Source organism: Taurulus bubalis (assembly GCF_910589615.1).
Source record: "Taurulus bubalis genome assembly, chromosome: 2".
In the NCBI taxonomy this organism is placed as follows: Eukaryota; Metazoa; Chordata; class Actinopteri; order Perciformes; family Cottidae; genus Taurulus; species Taurulus bubalis.
This window is the reverse complement of record NC_136590.1, coordinates 6,470,353-6,496,910: the sequence shown is the minus strand read 5'-3', so window position 1 is coordinate 6,496,910 and position 26,558 is coordinate 6,470,353. Positions and strand designations below refer to the sequence as shown.

The 26,558-nt window shown below is 46.7% G+C and overlaps 2 protein-coding genes across 2 annotated transcripts in view; both read right to left on the bottom strand.

Annotated features, from left to right (window-relative positions):
• Window positions 1-973: 973 nt before the first annotated feature.
• Window positions 974-16,382, bottom strand: hs3st3b1b (heparan sulfate (glucosamine) 3-O-sulfotransferase 3B1b; the record flags this gene model as incomplete). Its single annotated transcript, XM_079213903.1, has 2 exons — window positions 974-1,592; window positions 15,811-16,382. 2 exons carry the CDS (start codon window positions 16,380-16,382, stop codon window positions 974-976), a joined length of 1,191 nt encoding a protein of 396 aa, XP_079070029.1.
• Window positions 16,383-20,418: 4,036 nt separating this feature from the next.
• Window positions 20,419-26,558, bottom strand: part of cox10 (cytochrome c oxidase assembly factor heme A:farnesyltransferase COX10) — a 31,010-nt gene continuing 24,870 nt past the window's right edge. The window contains exons 6-7 of the mRNA XM_079214333.1: window positions 23,147-23,379; window positions 20,419-21,599 (exon numbers count right to left, since the gene is read on the bottom strand). Coding sequence (XP_079070459.1) covers window positions 21,157-21,599; window positions 23,147-23,379 — 676 coding nt within the window. The 3' untranslated portion in view covers window positions 20,419-21,156. The remainder of the gene's footprint in view (window positions 21,600-23,146; window positions 23,380-26,558) is intronic.

Sequence of the window (26,558 nt, the reverse complement as noted above, 5' to 3'; positions counted from 1 at the left end):
AAGCCAAGCCAAGTTGTTGTCATCTTTTCTATCTTTACGCTCGATTCCTGACAGATATGTCTCTGATGCCTCACGCAAAGATTTTCTTTCTTCCTTTTTTTTCCTGAACAGTAAAAACAAGGCACACACCCTACCGGCTCAGCTCTTACTCTACAAATCAAATGCCTCTCAAGGAAATTTGATCGGGGGAGTTAGAGAGCGGGGGGGCCCGATCGATCTGCCAGTTACCTTCACCCGATTAGCATAATGTTAACATGGGCCCTTATGTGGTCCGGGATCGGATTTGCCGTTTGATGGATGGGTCATTCATTAGAGCCGGCAGCAGGAGCGCTGAGAATGAAAGGGCAGCTGTATACTTTAAGCATGAGTGACACAATGAGGATCAATTAGGCCTATTGATCTAGCTGTTATTGAGTGGAAAGGGACATGAGATCTGCAGCTCAGGCCTATGCCAGGGCAGGGAAATTGGATTGCAGAAAGCGGAACTGGAAGGTCTGTGTTGCTGGAGAAGAATCACACTCAGAATGGTTTGAAAAGGACGACGGTGTGACGCGTGTTTAGAGGGCGCTCGTGGATAGGTGTTCTCCGCTCCTCTGTGAGCACTCTGTACCCGTAATATGGTGCTTTCACATATATTCCACCCTTATTTCTACTTTCTCCGCATTACGGAGCACCGATGAATCCGCTGAGTTCACACAGGACCACGAGGGAGGGAGGGAGGCGAGAGAAGTCAAGATTAAAATGAGGAATGTTAAAAAACAACACGTGGGCCAGATGTTATGTACAAATATGGTTAGGCAGCTTAGTGAATTAATTGCTTAGAAATAAAAATAAATTATTATAAAATAGATTTCTGTACATTTTACATATATATAGCAATATCTCAGCGTCTTGCCATTGAATTACAGAAGGGAAAAAAATAATAACTTGTCGACAAATTGACAAAAAGAAATTGTCTTTCGTGATTTTCACATCAATCCCAACCAAAGTTATGTCCCGTCATCTGGTAGAACTTCATGTTGAAGGGCCTGTAGAAGTCCCGTAGCCTCTGCACCACCTCGGGGTCAATGTTGGGATGGGTCCGCCCTTTGGTTTTGCCCAGGCAGTGGGGCTTGCTGCTGCCCTCGGCCTTCTTGAGGCACGGGAAGCCCTTGGTCTGGTTGAAGTAAAAGTGTTTGTCTGTGATGATCCTCTTGAGCCCCAGGAAGTCCTGCACGCGGCCCAGCTCTCCGGCCGGGTCGCTGATCAGCCGCTCGCCGCTCACAAACAGGATCTGCTCCATGGGGAAGTACTGCAGCCAGTTGTCCAGGTGCTTGGCGTAGATGCCGATCTGGATGGCGCTCCACGAGGTGTCGATGAGCCCCGTAGTCCTGTTTTTGAAGGTGAGGCTCTCGAAAGAGGGGATGTCGGGCTTCTTGGACAGCGTCTGCGTGTAGTCCGAGATGGCCCTGGTGACGGGGTCCCTCACCACCACGATCAGCTTGGTGTCCCGGGACATGGCGGCGATCCTGGCCGGAGCCTCTCTGGTCACAAAGTAGCTGGGGGTTTTCTCCATGGTGATCTGGCCCTCCAGAGTCTTGGGCATCAGCTCCCTGAGAGGAGAAGAAGAAAAAAAGAAGGTTAGGAAAAGGGTACGGTTGGAGCAACGTCTTGCATAATGTAATCAAGTTGATGGGGTGTAATGTGTTCTGTAATCAATGACTCACTGAGCCTGTTCAGCCTTATTATAGGCCTCGAAAACATAGAGTATTAGTGCAGGCAGCTGTCCAACGTCAACATGCTCACTCACTCATAAGATATCTCACTTCCGACAGAAAACAGAGAACTCTTGTTTACGGCATAATCAAACGAAGGAAAACATTTACAGGAATTTCCAAACATGACCGACCCTGAATTTAACCATATTAGGGAGTAGGAGCTGTCTTTTCCCACCTCTGCTCCGACCCCTCCTGTTTGCGTCTAACCTGCCATGTTATTTAATTAATGAATTTATCGCTTTCATTATAATTAGCCTTCTTCTTCTATAAATTAGCGTGTTAATTCCATTATGCGATGCATCTTCCCTGAACTCGTCTGTCCTCAACCTCGTTACTGGATGTAATGTCCCAAAGTGGTCGGACTTAATCAAAATTGCCCCTCCCCACCATTGGAGCAAAAAAAAAAAACAACACTCTCAATCTGCCTTGCTGACTCAGCCATAGCCACGCCCCCTATCCGCCTCGCCAAAAAAACAATAATCAAACACGCATCAGAGCTGAAAGATGATGAGGTTTGTTTCAAAAAGGGATTTCTGTTTTTTGAGTGGGTTTGGTTTTGGGTGAGGGGCTGAAGGGCTTCACACAGATATGTTACATGCAGACGTATAATCAAGAGGCACTTGAGAGCAACTGGTTTGCGCTCTGCTCTCTCAGGATTAGGTTTCACAATCGGTGGCCAACCCCAGCGTCTCGACTATGGCGGAGGCGATAAGCGCGGTTTGACTGACATTGGGGACGTGGATTGCCTTTTCCCTCTTTTGCCCCGCAAAAAAAATGTATGTGTGATGTGTACGCTGGATCAAATGGATGGGAGGGGCATTGTGTGCTGGAAACAGTTGAATAGAAGACAACAACAAAAAAAACATCTAAGGGACCACAGAGAACCAAAAAGAAACACAGAGAACAAGGAGTTAAAAGCACTCGAAGGAGGAAAAAGCAAAGAAAAGGAAGGACGAGATAACCCAGGGCACTTATCAGGGTGAGCACGCTCTCGCAGATAAGAGTCCTGTTAGCCTGTTGTTAAAGCCAAGGCACCGCTACGCCATTGTCTGCTATTGTGGCCGAGCCCATTGAAATGCTGTGTAATCCCACAGAGAGTGGAGAAAGGTAAAAGATGTCGAAACTACAATGTTGGACACATCCTGTTACACTCAGAAGTCTGTAACGCTCGATTCTTCCCCAGAGCTTCGGCTGCTCAGCAGAAATACACTCTAAAAGCCGGGGAATCTAGTTCACGTCCATCCAGCTCATGGCTAATTCATGGAACATCGGCTCTCCATCAATGCACATATTTGTGTGCAGGGAAGAGGGAACGGTGAGGGAGGAGGAGGAGGAAGGGCCCAGGGTAATGTCAGGTAACCCATAAAACGGTGAGGGGAAATGCTGTTGGCAGATTTGTGTAATCCTAATGCAGTTCCAGTGATCTAATTATGATAATATCTTCTTGATTGCTGACACATCAGGGCGGTGAATGGAGTTTTTTTCTTCCCAAAAGTTTATTCAGTGCCAGACTTGGATCGTAAATAAACAAGCCGGGAATCTATCCTCAACGCGGCTCTTTCAGTTTTATGACTAAATACAGTGGTTTTCTGCGTGACTGTAGCTTCCCAATGTTGTTTTGCACTTTGATTCATCCATTTCATTTGGCATCTTTCACACCGGCCTGACTCTCCTAGTGGCCGGTCCGGGCTCATCAATAAGCCTTTTTGAAATCTAAAATACACACACAGCATGTTGTTTTATGCACGAGCATGACAGACCTTTTCCTGGAGGTATCCGTAAACACACACACACACACACACACACACACTGAATTCTCTGCCACGACCCGAATGTCTTCCAGGAATGCAAACCAAAACACGCTCGACTTAAACTGCGCGCCTTTCGGTCATTCTCAGACGCACAATGGTGATACTGCCTGCGAGCTTTTTGTCATTCCTTGTGCAAAAAGAAAAAAAAGTCCAGAGCCGACACAGAGGAGGCAAATGGCTTCCCGTCTAATCCGATTTCAACATGACAATACGGCGTGGAGATAAGGAGGAGGCCCGCGTTACAACGTGCATAGTGATAGATTATGCTGATCCAAGCTCAGGGATTTCATTTTTTTTTTTCTCACAAAAATCAAGTGTTGGGGGTTGGAAGAGCATGAAACAAGGCGACGGTTGGACGGCGAGGGAGAAAGAAAGTGGCGAAGAAACCCCTAAAAAGCGCCAAATCCACACCGAGACCCCCCTCCTATCAAAGGATCTCCACCTCTGACTTAACCCGCTCTCCCTGCCTGCCTCTTTTTTCTGCCTCTTTGGCAGAGAGAAAAGAGAAGAGAGGAGAGGGGATTTTTAGTGGGACAAGTAGCTCTCGGAGAAACAATGCCTATTATGCTCCTTTTTGATTTATGAGGTGCTGCTTTTAAAGATTCCGTCAGCAAACAGGCAATTCTGTGACAACCGCGCTCCTCTTTTTCCCTGCTTTTCTTTGAAAGTGAGCCATTGTCCCCAAGCGGAGGGGTGAGCGGGGCAGCGGTCAGGGCGGCGGGGCGGGGATGGGGGGAGGGTGGAGAGGGAGGGAGGGAGGGAGGGGGAGTGTTGGGAGGGGGTTTATCAAGGGCCGAGTGGAGTCCTTCTCAACCTCAAGTGAGAGAAGCCTTTTGGAGGGCTCTGAAGTGGAGCGTGTGCCAAAATTGCCCCGCAAACATCAGCCAAGTCCCCCTTTGATGCCTCGATTGTGCCTGCACACAATATATATATATATATATCTGTCAACTTTTCTGTTTCATCCTCTCGGCCCCTTGCACCTTCGCCCGTCGAGAGTATTTCAAAGTTGAAAGACATGCCAAAAAACAGCGATAAGACACAAAGCAGAAGCCCTTGTCACGTGACGGCATCAAACGGGGGCCGGCCGAGCGGCCCTTTGGCCTTTTGTTTTTAAAGAGCCCTCATCCCGCCGGAGATAAACGGCAGGCAGGGAAAAGGGGTTATTTCTGTCTGGTGCTCCTGCCTGCCTCCTGTCATGTCTGATCTGACGATAACGGGCTGCCACTGAGCTGCCGCAGCATCCCTGACTAAATGACTAGTTTGCTCACAAACAAGGATAGAGCCGCTCGATACAAATGGTTTTCAGTTGTCTCACGTGTCTGGATGTTGAACGCATTTGCATCTCAAATTAGGGTTTGTTTATTTGAATACAGACAAATCAGAGGTCGCTTTTGTATCCACCGGCGAGGGGAAGGCGTGGCTCTCCTCTTATGGGCGTTTAAAAGATGAAGACGTCTCGTTTCCGGGGCTTTTAAAGACCCTGGAAACTCCCCGTGGGAGGAGACGCCACCAAAAACAACAGCGTGCTCTGAATTGACCAACAAGAATCAAACGAATCAGCTACTTTCGGGGTAATCAAGCGGACTTCACTTCAAATCCAGAGTTCCCTTTCATTGAAAACACACAGTCTCCACTCTTCACCCCGTTCTCTCTTCCATTGATCCAATCAGGCCTCGAGGTCCGATAGCAAAGTGACACTTCGCAAGCGGGAAGACGGAGAGGGAGGAAATGAGGGAAGAGGTACTGAAAGGCTCCCTTTCTTTTCCAAAGGGCCCCTTCACATGAGCCAATGCGGTGGAACGTCTTCAAGGAAACACAAAGAAGCATCTTTACTCCTCGTCGGACGATAACGATCTCGAGGAGCACTTGTTCGGTCACAGTCGAACACGTGTTATACGTCAGCGCCGGAGAGAAGCGCAAATAAAAACGCGTACAATTCTGAAGACGAAAAAGTGTCTTTCCTGGTGCGAGAAACAGTGGACCGGGTGATAGATGACACGTGCAGATACGGAGGGTTTCCTTGCATGAATTCATGGATGAGTCAGCGGTAAATAAAAGCAGTGTTCATTACCAGCGCTCCCTTTTGAAGCCCTCGGCTCGCCGCAGGAGAAGCCTACATGCTATGAAATGGAACTGAAGGGAGCAAAAATGTTTATGTAACACACAAGCCGACGCACACACACACACACACACACACACACACACACTATGGGCACTACAAAGGGAGGCCGGCATGCACGCCTCTGCTGGCTCACTGAATATTTTCAAAGTAGCATTTAAGCACATACAGAAGCCAGGCATTTTGAAATACACTCCACCGGGCCTGGAGTCTGGCATTATGTTTAACCACAGAGCATTGGCTTTGGCTGTAAATTAAAAAGAATGGAGAAGATGGTTTATGGTCGCAGCCGGGACGCAGAGAGGGAGACGAGATCGCAGACGCTTCATCTGGTCTCTCTTTCAAGAGTCCAGGTGTTAGCGTGTGGCCACTTAGAGCTTTTTGACAGTTCATTTCCTGGCTGAGGAGAGCCAGAGATCTCTGCTTAACGCCGAGACCTCGCATGCTGAAGAGGGGCTGCGTGTATCAAACTCTTACGTCCACATGCATGCGTCTCTCCCACACCTGCTCGTAACCCGATACCCGCACGATGATGAACCCCGAGGGATGCTGCGCCCTCGTCATCCTCATCAGAGGCGTCTGTCGGGGCCCGAGGTTTCAAATGATCAGCCTTCACCGAATAATGGTGTCACCGGAAACCCGGGAAGGTGGCTGAGTGGAAGCCCCTCCGAATCACCCGTCTGCTAAAAGGATTAATAATGCAGGCCGGGCCTGGTATCACACACACACACTTACACACTCAGACCTGGATGGGATGGTGCAGTTTTAAGGAGGGGGAGCTGAAGGCTTCCTCAAGGATATCTGTTCTTTGGATGTAGTTTTCCTCAGGTTGACTATTCCCTTCTTGAGATGCCGTTTTTATTTTTTAAGATACTGTTTGAGGTACATGAGCACAGAGGGAGAAACTTCAATTTTGACAAATTTCATATATAATTTGGTTTGGATCGCTCGTCACAAATGTGTATGCCATTTTTGCCATTTAAAAGAATATAACTGATTCAAGTCATACGAAGTGGAATTTATTTGTGGCAGACTTTTTAAATAACATACTTTTCAAGCTCTGCACTTGGGGGAAAGCTAACTTTCACAAGGAGGAGTTGCAGAAGATTAGAACATTTCTACAACCAAGAGGGAGAGAAGGGAGTCCGGGACAACAGGATCGAAGGTCAAAGCGCCATGCAGCGGCTACCATTTTAATCTTTTCCAGAACAGACTGGTCCGAAGCCTTCATCCCGTTTCTCGCTCCGTGACACTTTGACACCCAAACTCCGCGCCGGAGTCCCGATCTGGTTGATGAATGCTGCTCCCAGACCCCTCAACTCCATCAAGAAGTCAGAGCGGCCTGGGAATCCACTGACCCTCCGCGTAAACACAGCAGCTAACCCGACCGACGCAAAACCCGTCCATCCATCATTTTTTCCTCTGGAATCGGGGAGTGGAGCGCTTTTTTTATCGTAATGTCTATTACAGAGGGTGAGTATGTGTGTGTGTGTGTGCGTAGGAGAGGGTAAGTGAATGACAGAGAGAATGTGAGAAAACGAGGGAGCGAAGGGGGAGTCGGGCCGTGCGGTCGCAGACCATCCAGACCGTTTTTTTTGGGGCTGATACCCAGCCTGGTTTTGGAGGCAACATCAGACACTCGTGAAGTCGAATAAATAAATAGAGAACTAACCACCACATATCATGTCATGGACTACATGGGGTCAGACACCCCAACAGCACATTACCCCCAGCCACAGCTTCAGATACCCCCTCTGTGACGTCCTGAAACTACCCGAGTAGCGGGACGGTCGGCTCTCATGTGGTCGCCTTGTGATGGGCAGCATCGCGGAGGCATGACAGGCGCACATTATTCAATTCACTGAAGTAATTTTCTTTTTTTTTCCCGCTTGAAAAAAAGAAATCTGTTTTGGAGTATATTTGTTGCTATTTGGCACGCTTGGAAAACAACACAGCCATTTTTTTTTTTTGCTTTCAGGGCCCGGGAACCACATCGGCCCTGTGGCCATAGACGGCTGCGAGGAATAACCGAGTGTTAATAACCCTGCAGCGAAGCAGAGGAGTCCACCGCCATGTGGTATAAATAAAGCAGACGAGCTGGTGAAAGGGTAGAACGTAGAGAAAGGCCTCCTCGTGAATGTGCAACAGCAGGCCGTCTTCAAGCTTTCAAATATGTTGACCCCCCCACCGAAAACTAAAAAGGTACATTTTTACAGGCTTGAGAGGTGAAAGATCTCTTGGTTGCGCTCGACACAGCATCTCGGAGGCGAGCAATCACCGGCGATACGACCCAGAATTAGTTTAGCGCTCGTAATCCTCACTAATCAGTGTGTTTGCTCCGGGTGTTTGCTGAAGGTGTTAGCCCGGAGCCGGCCACACACACACACACACACACACACACACACACACACACACACTCATTCCACCCCTCCATCAGGATCGGGGCGCGACCGGCTGACAGCTCGGACGGGAAATAAACCGATGAACCGTGACGGGATGAAAAATAAATAATCAAAATAAAAAAACAACAGGGGAAGCAACAATGAAAGGCTGCAGGTGTAGCGCCGGCTTTTGTGTTTGTAGGTGTGTGTGTGTGTGTGTGTGTGTGTGCAGAATCAGCCATTCTGACTGATTTCCTGACACTTGACATGCACCAAGAGGCACAGGACTCCTTGATCTAGCTACAGCAAAGATGAATAAAAGATGAAACAGACTCGAGAAGAACACAGGCTACATGCCACCACCCCCACTCCCTGGATGCAAACACACACACACACACACACACACACACACACACACACACACACAGAAAGAGAGAGAGGGAGCGAGCTGCTTTGCATCCTGTTTGAATGGCCTGTCATCCGTAACTGCCTGCACACCTTTTTGAAGACAGGTGAACTACAAAGTGTGTGTGAGAAAGAGGGGATTTCCTCTCTGCTGCATGTCACTCACTGAGCTTCCTGCGTGTTTGGACTCTTTATTATTATTATTTTTGCTTCCCCCCCCCGTCGCCGTCTGCAGGAATGGTTTACACATTCCTGCAGACGGCCTCCTCCAGCAAACGTATGATTAGCTAAATTGAGCAACGATAGCACCGGCCGCGACAATTAACCTGCTTTTCAGAGACGGAGACGAGCGGCAGCGCGACTCCTCAGGCGATCCGACAGTTTTCTTTGGATTTGAGCCTAGATGTTGTCTCCTGCAATATCTCAGAGCCCCGCGAAGACAAGATAATTACCGTTGAGAACGCCAGGCCCCGTTTTTTTTTAACCGTTTCTGCCACGAAGTGCTGCCAAAAGCAGACATCGGGGCCCCGGTGACAAATGTTTTCAAGCCGCCTCTCTGCCTCTCTGTTTGAGAAAGGTGAGATTAAAAGTGTATGGCAGCTCTAACTTCTATTTCCTTTTCATATCCACTAGCTTATGTCAAAAGTGCAGAGTGCTCTGAATTTCTCAATTGAAAATTCATGATATTCTTTTAATCAGATTAGGATCAAATATGCAAAGAGATCAAAATCAAAAGGCGACATGTGCCAGATGCATTTCCAGTGCACTTCCAGTATGCTCACATGGCCCCATTAGCAAAGTGAAGAGAGCGAGAGAGATTCTAAAAGAGGAGGGAAAATAATCCACACAGACACCCTTGCTTGTTCCCGAACCCACAACCTTTTGACACAAGTTCCACGTCGCAAACTTCTTTTTTCGGATATCCTGCTCTTTCCGAGCGGAAGCGGGGCGGTTTGATAGCGGCGTCCAAAAGATACAGCGCGCAGTTTCCAGATTCTGATCAGCTAAATAAGCGGGGGGGGGGGGGGGGGGGGGGATAGGGGGGGGAAGAGAAGAAGAAAACACGGCTCGTGGTGGTGGGAAATAATTGGAAGTGAGTTGAGTTTGGCCAGGTTGTCTTGGAGTTGGAGCTGAAGTGTTCTTACAGCTCTGGGAGAGCATCTCTATGGGGAGAGAGTGACGGGGAGACAACTCAGGGCTTCTAATGAGGCGCTGCTCTCTTACTGCCGGGCTAATGGAAACCTCAGGAGACCTCAGCCTCTCTCTCTCTCCCTCTGTGTGTGTGTCCTTTCTTCCCAGAGGCAGCCTCACTCTAATGGCTACCTCTGGGACTTAATACCTGGGACGAGTGAAGCTTTACAGGTTTACTGTCATCACTTTCACCTCTTCCTCCTCCTCCTCCTCAGCTAGCTTCTCCTTTTTCTCTTGACAGCGGATGATTAATAAAAAACGCATTAACAACTTTTTTTTTGGGTATGCGGTAAAGGGGTTTATTTAGCAGCAATGAATGAGCATTAACTCTGGGAGGGAGGATGTCTGGTTGTGTTCTGACATGTGCAACAACATGCAAATTATCACCTCGTTAAAATGGGCCTAATCCAGAGGAGGGAGCGCACAGGGAGGGTTCGTGCGCTTCCTTTTCTTCCTCCGATACTACTTCATTACGCTTCTTTATGAGCACATTTTATTGTCGTCGAATGAGCGCGGCGGTCCACGCTTCTTTTTTTAAACGGCCGTGTGCTTGTTGCGTCTCGTGTTTTCGTCCGTTTGCATCAAGCGTGTGAATGTTTGAATGAGAGTTCCTCTTAAGGCCACAGAGGCTTTTATCCTCCAGCGGGAGGTGGCGGCCATATTGTCTTCACTGGTGTTGGGGCAGTGTTCACCGGACACCATCGGGAGGCGGAGGAGGCCACCAGAGTGCAAAGCGGCCACTCCCCTCTCCACAGGTCTCCTCTTTCACAATTAACCGCTTGTAATCTTGGGGATGAAAGCAAAGCGGTCCCTTTTTTCTCTGTTTCACTTTCCCTTCTCGGGGTGAGGCCTCCGTCCAAAAAGCCTCTCTATAGAGACGGCCACGCCCGGGATGCATGACATGTCATACGGGACGGGGTGTGGGGGTGACGTTTGGGGGAGGCACTGAGCAAGTTGTTATTAACAAATAATCCACTCATCTGGGAACACGAGGTGGAAGTTTAGCCAACACAGAGGCACAGTTTGAAACTGCTTGTTTTGTTTAAACGTTGGCCCCAGCGGTGGAGGATTTGAGCGGAGAGGATGTGAACCTGCTGTCAGCTGGACGGTTGGCCGGCCGGGCCGCTCGGTCCCCGAGGAGCCGCGGAGTTCCGGGAATCAGGAAACAGTCGGAGAGCGCCAAAGGATCACATCATCCGAGAGTCCATCTTTGTCTGTAACCGGGTTAGAGCCCGTCAGTGCTCGCCGATTCTGTCAAACGCCGATCCTCCCCGTCACGGTATTGTTTTCTGCCGAGGAACGGTTATCAAATCCCCAGCGGGGCTCGTGGGTTCCAGCAGCTTTCCTGCAGCTCCGCAGATGGTCAACACGCAGACCCTGTCAGCGAGCAGACGCGGGTCTGACCCCCAGTCAAAAGGCCCTTAACCCATCTCCGCACATTATCTCCAATCAGGCCCGACCGATCAATACCGGCCATCCCCCCGAGGAGCGAGGAGGCCGCGCTGACATTTGCGAGCGCCGTCCGAGCGCTCCTCATTCTATTGTGACCGGACTATTACTCGCGGCTCCCGCAGCTGAACACTTTAGCCGTATCGGCTTTCACCATAACATCCCCGTGTATGCAAACATCAGCGCTTGTGTGTGTGTGTGTGAGAAGCGGGGGACGATTTGATGCCCTTCACTGGGGCTCCAAAGAACCAGGTGGCCTCTCTGGGCCCCATTGAGAGGAAGGAAGGAAGGAGGGCGAGGTCAGTGGCAACAGAGGGTGGACGGGTCACCTACATGGAAATAGGAGCACCCCTGTGGCGAGCAGATAAAAGGGCGTGCACCCATCCAGAACTGTCCCCGACACGGCCGGGAGCAGCGGTCTGACTCTGGCTCAGCAACCACCAATGGCGGGAGGCCTTTAGATAGCAGCTTTCAAACAGTGCCCGACTTCCGCAAGTATCCGCAAGTCTGATAGCGGAACATGATTTTTTTTAATTTTTTTTTTTTAATGGAGCCTCCTTTTCAACAATGCCCCTCTTGTTCTTTTTCTATAAGTAGCTTTTACTGACGCTGCTTTGTAGGTCTGTTTACCTCCACAGCGTTTTATCACTGACTAGATACAAAGGTTGACATCCTGCTCGGGGATGGCGCCGGTTTTTCAACCCCGCCACGTCTCTCTCTCTCCACAGCGACTGAAGCCGACAACCTTTGATCACAAACCACATCACACGGGGGCTGAATATTGCGTGCGCTCAAAAGATATGCACTGCTTTTCTTACGACGGGGCAGCTTGCAAACATTTAAGCTTAAAAAACAACAAAGGACACTATCTTTAAAACGCAACGGCGCAGAAGCAACGCCACAATCTTCGTGCCACCCATGTGGGCCTGGGACTGTCCGACTACTGCGCTCTTCTGAAGCCACTCGGTGGGGGAGGAGCCACAGCGTCAACAGCAGCGAGCTAGGACCAGAGCCCGCGACACGACAGCAAAACCACAGCACAGTAATTATATATCAAAGCCCCTTCATAGCCAATAGGGCTAAATGGAATATGAAGAGAGCGACGTGCACCGCAGGCTGACAGCGCCAAGTGATGCGCAGTCAACAAGAGTTAGGAGTCAATAATGGAATAAAAAGAGCGAAGCTTTTAACCCTTTGTGTCGAAGTTTGTTAAAAGAGGACGTGGCCCTTCAAACAAACGGCAAACACACACACACACACACACACGACAATCTTACGTGCAACTGCTAAACTAAAGGTGATTTCAACCTCCCATAAAGTAAGTATGTATATATATATATATTTTCTTTTTTTCATAATTGTATAACTTAATTAAATGTTGGTTCACTTTGTCTCCTCGTTTTGAAAAGCTAATTATTATCTTTATTTAATTGTTTATTTTTGCATAAGTGATAAAACTAAACGCAGGGTTGGCTAAAACACCATTTTATCTGTTTACCCTGGACAGAGAGACACAAAAACAACACACACATGACAATAAATACACTGCATAAAGAAACATATACATAATAGTCCATCGGTGTGACGTAATACATAGAAGGAGCAGGATAAATACAATGAGTAGTCTACTTTTGTGCTAACTTTAGACGAAACTTAAGGCTGGTTTTAAACACCACTGACCTCGAGCTCTATTATCTACTGCGTATGGATTATCAACATTAATGTACACGCTGAATATAAGTACTTTTTTTACTTTAATCAGTCGACTCGACTTTCACCAAAACCACTAAACAGGTGCAAACAGAAAACCAGAAACAACGAAGCGGCGTTCCTGTTCACTCCTGTTGTGTGTGTGTGTGTGTGTGTGTGTGTGTGTGTGTGTTCCTTGGGGCCAGTTCATGCATGACCTCACTGTGAAAATGTGTACCTCCTGATACAGGGACCCCTCGGTCAAAAGCATGAATCGTGTGTTTGTCTTTGGCACAAATAAAAACTGTCAAAGTGCATCAGAAATCCACAAAAGGACTTGTTATCGCCACCTCCATTCATTTTGGAACGCGCACACACACACACACACACACACACACACACACACACACACACACACACACACACACACACACACACACACACACACACACACACGTCTTTTTTGCCCCCTTTGTAGCTGCGTTGACTTGGTGGAATACCAGCTCAAAATGTGCATCCATTTGTAGGAAGGGAGGGACAGCAGAGAGATTGTGCAAATATACAAACAAGGTGAAGGACACACACACACACACACACACACACACACACACACACACACACACACACACACACACACACACACACACACACACACACATAGAGTGATCAGATCATATTCCCACAGAATAGATTTCAATGCCACGCCGTTGTGCCCCTGTGTGGAACATTCCAGCGCTCCCCCTCTCCTATCTGGTCCTAATGGGAAACTTTGGAGTCTCAACAATGAATGATTTCCTTTCTCGGGCCCATCCTCGCTCCAAGAAATAGAATCAGTCAAACTGTTTGTTTTTAGTTGTTTCCCCCCCCTCTGTCCCAGTGTACGGGATTGCTTTGCTTACACCAGCTGTTTCTCTGAAACTATGTTTTTTTTTGACTGCAGTTAAAGTGTCAAGATGGATTCCACGGTTCTAGAAGCAGTGGGAGACACAAACAAGTGGATTGACTTTTGTACGGCGTAAACACTGTTTGGGTGTCCAGTTGCAGCACGAAATGCCTTCGCACCACACAAATTATCTGAAGTGTCCTCAAATAGGTTTTTGCTTTCAATGCCGAATTCAGAAAGCGAGTCAGACTGAACATGGTCGGTTATTTATTTATTTTCTGGGACAGCAAATGGAAGTAAAAAAGTGAGATTGTGCTCCAGACAATATACGCTCCCCAAACAGAAAAAAAAGGCTTCAGTCATGGCTTCTCTGCACGGCTCGGAAAAGGAATTTGATTTCATGGCCTGCGAGAACTATACAGCTCTTCACCCAGAGAAGTTGGGAAACGCCGAATGTGGGGGGTTGAATAACCGCCTCCCTGCAAACTCAAAACCCCAAAAGCAAATCTGTGTCTCTATCAAAGGGAGCGCAGGAAACGGTGTCCCAACACTCGCTTCCCTATTCGGCTCCTCTTTTCTTCCTCTCTTCTGTTCATTATGTTGCACATCGGTGGGGGCCCACTGAGAGGGCCTGCATATTTAACGTTTAACGCCTTGCAAAAAGAGCAAATCCCTTCAGTCGAGATCAAGAAACCTAAAAGTTTGTATTTATTTTTTATATAAATACATTAATCTGTCAGATGAGCTTAAAAAAAAAGATTACAAAACTTCAAAAAATACTTTTCACAGCATATCTAATATGAAGACAGGAAATAATTAGCATATTTTAGGTGGTAAATCCAATAGCCAATCAGCGTGCTGATTTGGCCGATTTATGAGCCATAACCTTTGCTTGTTTATTTACGCATAAATTAAACTTAAAAAACACATCCAGTCTGATGCATTTACATTAATCAGATACAAAATAACAAACTGGTGGAAGATTAGAGAAAACTCGAGTGGCTCATTAACACTTCGTGACGTAAATGAAGAGGATAACGTTAGATTATGGACCTCTGGAGGGTTTTATTCTAGTGATCCTCACTTTGTCTTGCAGATCTTTTTTTCCCCCTCGCAACGTGACCCGTTCAGCCTGTGGAGCCCTTTGGCTTAAGAACACTTAAAACCCTCTGTGGACACTATTAAGTGGAATATTCTACATGACAAAAACACTGTAATAGTCTCTAACAGTCTTCTTTTTTGTAAGTGGAAAAAAAAAAGATCTTTGGATCTCATCTCACTGGGATCAGTCAGATTTGTGCCAGTTGTGCCATCCACGTTACGCATTTAAAATCGCAGTAAATAAAACGCAATAAACAATATCCGGGAGGTTTTATCCGACACAAACGCACCAGAAGGTTTAGTGACTTTCCTCCACCGCCAAACCCATCTCCAAATAAATCAGATTTAAATTATAAAAAACGCACCATAATCGTAGAAAGAAAGAAAAAACACGAAAAGCAAATCATTTCTCACTCCAACTCGCCAGAGAAGCCGCAGACGCGTCTGCGTGGAGCTGCAGTGTTGCGCACTGTCCAACAGAGATCACTGCGCATCGCAGAAAACCGGCCAGGCGGACTGATCCCACGTAATGTGACACCAATCAATGCTTTAACTAAATAAATAAAAGATCATAATAACAGACACGGTCAAACCAGTCCGGGATCAGAGCGTAAAATTAACTAATGCAATTAATAAAAGGTATAATAATATAATAATAATGTGCGTGAGCCAGCAGTCACAACCAAATGTTGTCACCGTGTAAATATATCTAAATAGTTTCACTTTGGAATAAACTCTAAATTTGCTGGATAATTATTATAATGAATATATATAAAAGTATAAATCTGTCACTTTTAATGGAGGTCCTATCAAACCAATGTGGAGTTAATTAACTTCTTATTAAGCTGTAACTAACGGTGTTGAAGAAGAAACAAAACATTTGCATTTCTCTTACATTTAATAAAACTCGTATAATTTAGTGTTTTACCATATTGGCTGACTGATCTACATCAGCACAACGGATTCCCCTTTTTTTTAAATCAGTTTTTTAATAGATTAATGAAACCATCTGAAGTCCTCGTACCTGTACCACTCCAGCCCGTTCTCGTAGTTGCGGTCGAAGAAGTGCGGCTCCGCTCCCACGGCTCTGATGTCCGGGTGCACCCGGAGGAACTCCAGCAGAGCCCGGGTCCCTCCTTTCTTCACCCCGATGATGATGGCCTGCGGCAGCTTCTTGCTCCCGGAGCCGTTGGAGAAGCTGGACATGGCGCTGGGCTCCGGGGCTCTCTGCTGCTCTCCGCGCATCTCGTCCTCCAGCTCGTTATTGAGCAGGTCTCTGGACGCCGCGGTCCGGATGGACGGCTCCTCGTAGTCGCTCTCTATATCCTCCCAGGGCTGCGGCTGGGCCAGCAGGCGGGCCACCAGGTCCGTCCTGCCGCTCTCTGTCCTCCTGCCCGCCGCCGCCGCCGCCGCCGCGCCGGTGTCCCGGCCCCGGTAGCTGTCCGCCACCAGGCTGGGCATGGCGGAGCAGTAGCCCACGCAGGAGTACAGCATGTAGACCCAGATGAAGAACATGATGCTGAGCAGGAGTAGCTTCTTCTTCACGGGGCTGGACCAGAGGACATTCAGGCTGTGACAAACCGGGCTATATTCCATAAGCCTTTCGGTTGAAAATCATATCCCAGCGGCGCATATTGCCCAACTCACTCCTGGTGGCACCTCGACAATACTCGCGAAATTACGCACATGCTCGCCTCAAACTTAAATAAAAACAATAAATATGACTTACACACACACATTCACACACAGAGACACTAGATGTGATCGGAGAGAGGGGTAAATCCAGCACTGGAAAGGCATTGAGGAATTTGAAATCATAGTTTTTGGCTACAATGTGGGAGATTGTTGGGCTGCGACAGGCTCATCTCAGGTCTGATAGAAAAAACACCGCAGCCGGAGCGCGAGACCTTATAGAGAGGCGCGCGGCCGAGCGAAGGCCGCGGCAGCCAATGGGCGCGCGAAGAGATGAAACACGACGATGGGAGCGGACCAATCACGGGGGGGCGTGGGCGGGGCCAGGCCGTGGGAGCCCCGGGTGTGGAGACATGTGTGCGCGACTCTGCTGAGAGTTTGGAAAACTTTATTATTGGGGAACCGGACGCCAATTAAGTGTCGTTTCTCCCGCGCGCGCCGTCATGTTGTTCACTAAGAGTTACGGACGACTTTATAAATGTGTTTTTGTTCCACATGTTGATTCTACATTGTTTTTTTTAAACTTTTTTTTTTAATTATGAAATAAATAATCTTTCAAATCAGGAGCTTCAAAAATAAGGGAAAGAGTTAAGGGAAAAATACGAGCAGACTTAAATTGTCAATTAAATCTTAACAAACACATTTTGACTTTTTTTTTTTGACTACTTCTGACTGAATGAGAAGTTATGGCGACGTCACGTGTTGTCAGTTCACGCTTATATATTCATACAATTAAACAGAGAACTCTCACAGCTCGTTACAATTGACAAGTTGTAGTTATATAATTAATTGCATAATTAATGTTGTGCACGTGGTGATCGTTAATCTAAACATTTCGGCCTGGAGACATAAAAGCAATAATGATGCGAGAAGATACGACTTCATGCCGAGGGAAACTGCAATGATAATTGATAATTTGCATATATAATTTAATAACATTTATGTCAAATTAACAATAAACTATAACTACTTACTATGCATTTTTTTAACTTTTGTATTTGCTTATGCGTCTTAATTGAATCGGCTCTTATAATAACGCATTATAATAACTTGCTTTACGTCTCCAGTCGGCTTTTACGCAAGAATATTACGCCACTTTGACCAATTCACGGCTAAAACACTGGAGCCTGTATTTTAAAGCTGAAATAACTTATTCAACATATTGGACAGCGAATATATACTTATGTTGACATTATTACCGTTAAAGAATGGCTTTGTTGTTTTATTATTGCCTTATTTGTGACACGGAGGCCCCATAACGCACTTGAGAAGTCTATTCAATAAGCAGCACAATTAATTATCAACCTTTTATTTCTTCTCCAAAATGTTGAGTGTATTTTTACTTGAGAAGATATGACCTTAATCACAGCAAAGAGCGTCTGCATGAGTACTCATACAACTCTGCCTGCGTGGAACTAAATGAATCAAAAGCTCTTATAATTAGTTTTTTTCCCTGGACATAATTCAGTCATGTTCCAAACGCGGGGCTGCACACAGTTAACATTTATGAATAGTCTATCCGGGAGCAATATGCTCTTCATTTACAGAGAGAAGAGGAGGAGAAGAAGAGGAAAAAAAAGAAACTTGAAGCGACTATTTTTCATCCGAGACTGGAGATGAGTCAAAACAGATCCACGTAATTTAAACCCATGGAGCTGCAGCCGCGTTACGACACACACCCACGGGATGGGGTTCGTGTTTTACATCGAACGAGATAGACACACATCTAATTAAATCTACTTATTTATGTTTTTTTATTCTATATGAGCTACAGGCTTTTATTTTGTAGTTTTGGTTGCAATTTTACGTCGTCTAGTGTCTCGCCGAAATAACGACCCGAGTCATTATGACGACAGTAAATGAAGACACAATGGGATCGAAAGCGAAAAAAAAAGCTTCATATTTATTTGTTTAAATAGACGATTGGTCTGTAAATGTGTCACGTCTGTGTCGGCCAATAGGAAGACCTGTTGCGTATTTATTTATTCCCCACACACACTGAATGCGTTAGTCTTGTATTTCTCTAATACCCTCACAGGGACGTAAAGGGATTTATTAGTCGTCGCACAGTTCCAGTTGCTTTAAGGGTTTCCTGCAACGAGCGACCTCTGAAGAGGCCAGAGGTCACCCGTCCGCCTGACTTGTTCACAGCTCGTGTTCAGACTCTGTGGATATTATTCAAGCTGCGGACACACTGACTGCAGATAGAAGTTTGTGGAGCTGCTCTCGTGTTTACAGATGTATTTTTGAAATATTTGTTTTGCTCTTTTTGTTGTTGACTCAGACACACTTGGACAGCAAATAACATGAATGATTTAACGATGGACATCAGCAATGGGAAGGAGAGCAGCCTCCATGTTTTTTATGCAGATAAGAAGTGAAAGAGTATGAAATATTGCTGACTTATGAAATAATAATATATAGACTTTTTTTTAAGTTTTTTGAGTAAATGTGATGCATCTTAAATGCAGCAACGACTAAATCCCCTCCAGACATCTGTTAAGATACATCATATATTATATGCTTTGAATAATAATTAGAGGTCTGATGTTTAGCCCAGAAAAAAAGACTGCATACCTCATTAAAATTCTTTAAATGACACTGAACCATTGAAAAGAAAATAATCTATGAATATGGAAACATTTCTCATTTTAAAAAAAAGGTTCAGACTCAAGCCGTCTCCTCAGCAGTCCACTCTGAATGCATGCGCAGTGGAGGAGGTTTCACGTTTCCACAAGTTGCACATCGAAACCACGAATAGCTTCGCACACGGTCGCCGTGATGTCACAGAATCGTGATCGCACGCCGTCCACGCTGTGAACTCGAAGATTTAAAAGGTGAGCACAGAGAAGCTTTCAGCAGATCCTGAAACAGAGCGTACATCACTCTGCACGAGGAACCCAGGCTACAAAAAGAAAAGAGCCATTTTGAGAGCGATGGGCTGTAAAAAAAAAAAGGAAAGAAAAAATTCCCAGGAAAAACATGAAGAAAAACGTGCATACGACTTTTTGGTGTAAATCATGGACGGTTTTACCTTTCACCAGAAGAGCAGCTCGGGGACACCTCTCTCGTTTCATCGGAGGAGGAAAAGCTCTGCAGGTTGTGGCTCCATAAATCAAGCACCTGTTGAAAGCTCAGCTATCGGCCTGAAGTTGAATACGGAAGAGAATTGATACGCTCAGCCACCAGCAGCAGCAGAAGAAGAAGAAGAAGAAGAAGAAGGAGCAACACCAAAAGCGACTAACTCCAGAAAAGTTTTTTTTGTTTAAACTGGCCAACGGGACAAGACAGCACCAGCACTCCACCTCTATAGGAGCGGATGTTGTAAACCACGACAGGCCATCACACTGAGCCCTGGAGGTTGACATTCAATCTCCATACAGGTTGTGTGTGTGTGTGTGTGTGTGTGTGTGTGCGTTTCCCCCCCCCCCCCCTCCATTTCTCTCTCAAGTGTAACAGCTGGCTCGATCGCTCCCATTTCAGCCCTCTGATATGAAACTCTGTGTCCGGTCAGACACTTTACGAGGATGTCGAGCCCGTTTCAGGTCTCCCGGCCTTGGCTAAATCCCACAGTTCCCCCCCTCCTTGACTTTATTTTATGGAGGGCGGACGGCAGCGAGAAGGGGAAGGGGACGCTCGTTCCTGCGAGTGCGGTGATGGAATTGTAACCAAATACCAAAAGTAGGCGGCAAGGGGAAGCACATGTTGACTGACAGGTGCGGAGGTGGGCCGCTAAATAGAGCTCATTGGAGGGACGGTGATTTGTGCTTAAAGCGAGCGTATCCACTAAGGCCACGATTGAAACTTGAATCCAGAAATGATGCGGACCTAACAAGGCTCCGTACGAGGCCTCGACTCTTCTCCGAGGAGATTCAGAACTTCTAAAAAAAAAAAAAGAGAAACAGAAAATGATTTGACACAAAAGACACAATTACAATCACGCAGCTTTGACTTTATTGTGAGAGAACATTGGCCCCCCGTGTTATTAAAACAGGGGTTTAGCTGCTCCCTTTGGTTTGGTGTAGGCGGTCTGTGTTGAAGTAAACCGTAAAGAGCAAGAGCGGCAAAATACAAGGAAGCTAAAATAACCGCTGTGTAACGAGTACCAGGTTAAAGTCAAATCAACATATCAGGTGTTGCAGCTGCTTCAAACGGTTTACATTTCTCTTATTTTCATACACAGACTGAAAATCAAAACATCCATCTTGCGACTACACGATGTCTTCATGTCCGTTACATATCCTCTTCTTCTAGTTAGCATTTGATCTGCAGACGGGGATCCCCGTGTGGATCCATAGGAGCGATTTACACTGTACAAGATATAACATCAGTCATGTACAACATGGAGAAAGAGAGAGGGGGGCCTGGCGGGGGGCCCATATATAAATAAAATACAGAATATATACAGCGCACACACACATCGAAATGATTACGGCCTGATGTAATAATTCAGTGTGGTTTCTGTAAATCAGTTATTTTGATCCGAAACCTTTCCAGCTCATTTCCTGGTCTGCGGTGAGCGCCGCTGGCTTCAATTAAACAGATAAAATAATGTGTCCGTCATCCGGAACCCCTGCGAGCGGTTAGGAGAGACGCCGAGGGAGCGTCCCGCTTAAAAAGAAGCTCTCAGAGGTGCGTAGAAAATAATAATAAAGTGTCCAGGCATCTTTGAAGCTGGTTAGCTTTGCAGCGCGAGTGGCGGAGAAGCTGTGGGCGGAGCCGCCGCCGCCGGCCCCGCCTCCTGCTCCCCGCGAGGCTTCTTGCAGGTGAGTGCCAGCAGCAGCAGCATGGGCAGGTGCCAGAGGCTGCAGAAGAACAGCTTGCGGGCGCTGCCGCGGTCGCCCTGGTGGTAGAAGCGCAAGGCCAAGTAGCTGATGTACAGGTTGATGGGCAGGGAGATGACGGGGAAGGTCCAGGTGGTGACGCCCAGCACGGGCGCCAGCGTGGACAGGCCGATCAGGCCCAGGCTGTGGCGCAGGGCCACCCGCTTGCACAGGCCCGGGTGGGTGACGGACATCATGCGGTAGCCGCCGCGCGAGTAGTCTTCCCTCAAGTTCCAGCTGAGGGCGTTGAAGTGGGGGAACTGCCAGCAGTACAGGAAGCCACCCATCAATAAAGCACCTGACGGGGGGAGAAAATAATGAGGAGGGGGAGGAGGTAATGATGCAGGACGAATGTGCTCAGCATGCAAAATATTAGGCAAAGTGATTAAAAAAAAGTTTTATGTAACTCTGTTACATTGTTCAGTCTGTCCATCCGGGGAGAGGGATCCTCCTCTGTTGCTCTCCCGAAGGTTTCTTCACTTTTTTTTCTATTTTTTGGGGAGAGTTTTTCCTAATACAATGTGAGGTCCCGGGACACGGATGTTGTATGTGTACAGATTGTAAAGCTCTCCAAAGAAATTTTTTAATTTTGGGCTATACTAAATAAACTTTTGCAAAAAAAGTACCTGTTTTTAATCTCATAATGGTAATAAAATGCAGTACTTCTAGAACTTGTATTTAACACATTTATATCTCTTTACTTTACATTCTAAAATATATTATATATAGAAAAGTGTTTTGGCCTTTCCAAGTGTATTCATTCAAGAACCTCTTATATTTCTGCACCATTTTTTGTGTTCACGACTATAAATCATAGTTTCTGCAACACAACAATACAAACCTAGAGCAGAGATACAACCCAAACCGGCACAAAACAGGGCTGATCATCACTAAAAGAACAAGTGTACGGACGGACTAGTTAATCAGTGACGGGGGCTCGACTTTCTCCTTCTGTGAGGGCGACCAACAGACCGTCGGCTTCACTGCAAGTACCAATCAGAGAGCGGCAACGCAACAAGCAGCAGAGGCACAGGTTGCTCTTTGGTCTGGCTTTTGGTAAACATGCGAGGTCCTGTATGGAAACAGCGTGGCTTTGGTTTGATCCTGAACATGATGCTGTACTCGGCTTCGAGGGGGACTGGCGGTGTAGATATATTTACCGTAATCATTTGGGATTAATAATTTGATAACACACAGTTCATTCAAAGGGCAGAGTCATCTCACGGGCTCATCCACAGAATAGGTTAGATCGTTTTTTTTTATTTAAAGCTTTCATGAACGTTACTGTGGAATCAGGGGTCCTTGAATGGAATTGCAGTGCTTTCATTTTATAGATAAAAAGCCATTAAATATATTAAACATAATGCTGGAAGAGCAGACCAAATGTTTGAAGCATAAAGATATACCTATGTTAATATTTTTTTTTTTAAACATTATTTTGAGAAAACTGTATAGCATATATATATATATATATATATATATATAAAATTAAATAAATAAATAATAGCAGGGTCTTTCAGTAACATGCTGGGTTTGTATCTCAGAACACGGTGGGATATTTGAAAGTGATAATAGTGACACCAAAGATCACACAGTTTATGACACTGTGACACTGTCGTTGAATAAAGTATCAATTAATGATTATATCAGTATCAATTAAGCCCAATTTAGTCTCCCAGAGCCCAAAATGTATGTTTTCAACATGCTTGTTTCCTCCGATTAACAGTGCAAAACCTAAAGATTTATCATTTTCATTGTTATAAAAACAAAGTAAAATCAACAAATGCATTTTGAGGAAAGTCTTCTCAGTTTCAACCGATCATTTGGCTGCATGGCGGGTCGTACCTGGCTCCAGAAGCCCGGTGGCAGCCGTCCAGCCCATGACGGGAGGTATCGCCCCCACCACGGCGCCCACCCAGGTGTTGGCGATGCTGTGCCTCTTGAGCGGAGTGTAGCAGCAGGTGTACAGGAAGATGTTCAGGGCGCCCAGGAAGCCCGTCAAGGGGTTCACCACCAGCGTGAGCAGAGCGATCCCGGGAACGCCACAGGCCAGAGCAAAGGACACGGCATGGAGGGGACTGGTAAGAGAAACAGAGGGCGACAAAATGAGGAAAAAAATATACTAAAGGGCAAGTCTAAAAATGTGCTTTAGATGTTTTTCTTCCCCTTGATAAAAGGCAAGTTACAAAACACAGATTCAGGCTCAGACAAAAGCCCATAACTGCCATGGGAACTATGGGATGATAAAGTTTGGTGGGCTTGTGTAGACAGCAGATAAGACAATGATAGCTCGACATGTTCAACACACACACACACACACACACACACACACACACACACACACACACCCATGGGGGCCACACACCAACAGTCAGCAGCCGAGCATGGCTGAGTCTCCAAACGGGAGGCTTAGAGGAAGCTCATCTGATAAGAGTTTGTCAGGGATAAAAGTAGCCCTGCAAGATGAAGAGCATGTGCACACGCCAGAGATCAAAACTAGCTGAAGAAAAAAAACAAAACACTGCGGCTCAGGCTTTTAGCCGGATGAAGACTTCCTCCTCCTCCTCCCCCCCCCTCCTCCCCCCCTCATATTTTATTGAAAGCAGTGATGGCGAGGTCTGGTTCAAATTCACCAGTAAATGCTCCATAAATTAAAGAGAGGGTTAAGATTAAAATCTTGACCAAACGCAGGCCCTTTTCTTCAAATGAAAAAAAAAAAAAAAATCAAACAGGGCTTTTATTTTGGTGGCGTGGCCGAGCAGGAAGATTGGTACATTAATGTGATTAGTGGTGTTATGTCTGTTTTATGTGGGCTGAGGTGGGGCCGTGCAGGCTGGCTGTGGGCGGGCCCAGTGGTGGTGGGTGGGTGTGTGTTACGGGGCGGGTTAACCGTCCTGCGCACACAGTCCCGGCGTCAGGTGGGTCATGTTAACAGAGAGCAGAGGTTGTGGCCCCCTGGTGAGACCACAGGCCAGGCCGAGGAGCCAAACGTAAAATATTAGGAATTCACCGCTTTGGTTCAAGAAACGTGACGATTAAAATACTCAAGTGGTCAGAGAGGGCAAAATAAAATGTGGAAGCATGGCCTACAACACGGAGGCTTCAGGGACTGCTGTAAAACTGAGAACGGACTCCAGATTACTGGACTATTTCCACAAGCTTACACAGTTAATGCCAGCTAAATGAAATGTAATGTAATAAAGTTAATGTATTGACAGCCAGATTGGAGCAAATATTAAATGGGTGAAAAAATAGAAATGACTAATCCTGCAAGATAAATATCAGACGGCCAATACAATGCTGCAGATTTGTGCCGAGTAAAAGTGCTACATTTGGTTGAGCTGGTAAAGTATGCAGAGAGCAGGGGGGTAAGTGACATTAATAAGAATGAGGCAAACTTTCGCTGAGATGTGGCTCTGCACTAAGAGCGAGATTAACTGAATTATAAAACGACTCACAGCACACTGAACAGCTTCACAGTTTGCAAAAAACATTTTTAGCTTTTCAAAAAAAAAAAAAAAACATGATTTTGAGAGGCCGGATTCCTGTAAAAAAAAAAATATATACCAACAGAAAACATAGTAAAACCAGTTAAAGTTAATTCTTGAAGTGATCCCAAAAGAGCCAACTGACGAAGACCGTGCCTAAGTCCTAACTAATCTCCCATGTTCCCTCTCTTAGCAAGCACAAAGCTATTCAGCGCCACCACATGTGCGAGTTCTCCAACTCCGCAAAACCACTACAGAGGACGGGGGACTGTCATCCACATTTTTACAGAAGAACAATAAAAGGTGGGAAAGACGCTACAGCATTGTAGTCCAGACAAAAGATGACAAACTGTTTCCGAGACTCGCATCTTGTCGTGTAGACGGACTTCCGCAGCAACACAGATGTGTGTGTGTGTGTGTGTGTGTGTGGTGGGGAGACGTCATTCGGCATATGCAAAGCCTCGTCCTGAAGACGACACGGGGAAATGTGTCAAATCTGGCCTTCTGATGCCTTGTTTGACAGGACGGTCCAGCCTCCCATCGGCCCGCCGACTCTACCCAAGGTTGTATGTGAGAGAGAGAGAGACGGGAGGAACAAAGAGCCGGAGATCTTGTGTTTCCGTCTCGGAGACGGACGGACACACACCTCCTCTCCTGTCAGCAGGGACAGGCTAAAAGCCAGAGAGAAGAGGCTGTGTTTAGATAAGCGAGAGAACATCTTCAATCACCGGCTCAACAGCACGAGAGTCCACTTTCAAACAGCATGTCAGCGGAGAATTCCTGAAAACAGGGATGAGATAGCGGCGGGTCAAGGTCCAGCTGTGGCACTAACACACCGGTTCAGTCGTAAAGTGCCTGTTTAGCTGGTATGTGTATCGGTAGGCAGCCGAGGCTTTTAGCTCACACTTGTTAGCCGCATGTGGATTGGACTGTTACGGGAGGCGTTTCATCCACTTAAGTCAACAGGTTGTTTGCTTTAGTTCCAACTGAATAAAAATGAAGAGGGAGATGGAGCTCTTTTCCCTGTCAGAGTGAAATGCAAAGGAGGCAGAATCCTGCCACTGACAACTCACAACGGGGGAATTGGACATGTGGTTGGTTTGTGTTATTTTATTTTGGTTCATGCATCAGTGAATATCTGCGGCTGCTGCTTAAGGGTGGCAGCCTCCCAAAAGGGGGCAGGTAGAGACGGGTGCGTTATCCAGTCAGATGAGTCGGACTCGCAGGAGCGTGGCGATGGCGAGGTTATCTGACATCTAAACCGTGGAGGTAGCAAAATAAGGGTGGTCACCCTCACCCCACCCCACCCCACCCGACCTCGCCCCTCCTCCCCAGCGTTCATTCCACCTGACGGGTGTACAGGCTGGCATGCATTCCTGCTACTGGCAGCTGCTGCCACTCCACACACTCCGCACCACGATAGCTCGATAACAAAAGGCGGAACAGGCGGGTTTAAGTCAACATGGATGTTTGCTCAGTGCTACCCTTTCATTGAAGGCGTGGTCCTTATAATACGGCCTGCAAATATACACGATTGCTTTGCAATCGCGAGTCGAGAGGTCAGTTTCGCCCGAAGAAAAAAAACGTTCGCCCTCGTCAAGCCGAAACATATATAAAAAAGGTCAGCGATCAAGACAGCTGTGGCAAACTTTGACATCCGTCCTGTATGAATTGCACATGAAGCAGCTCAGGAGCTGTCGTGTAGTGTGAGGTTGCCGTGCCAAATCATTCAGACAGAAGACCGCGGGGACGAATGCTGCTGAATAAGC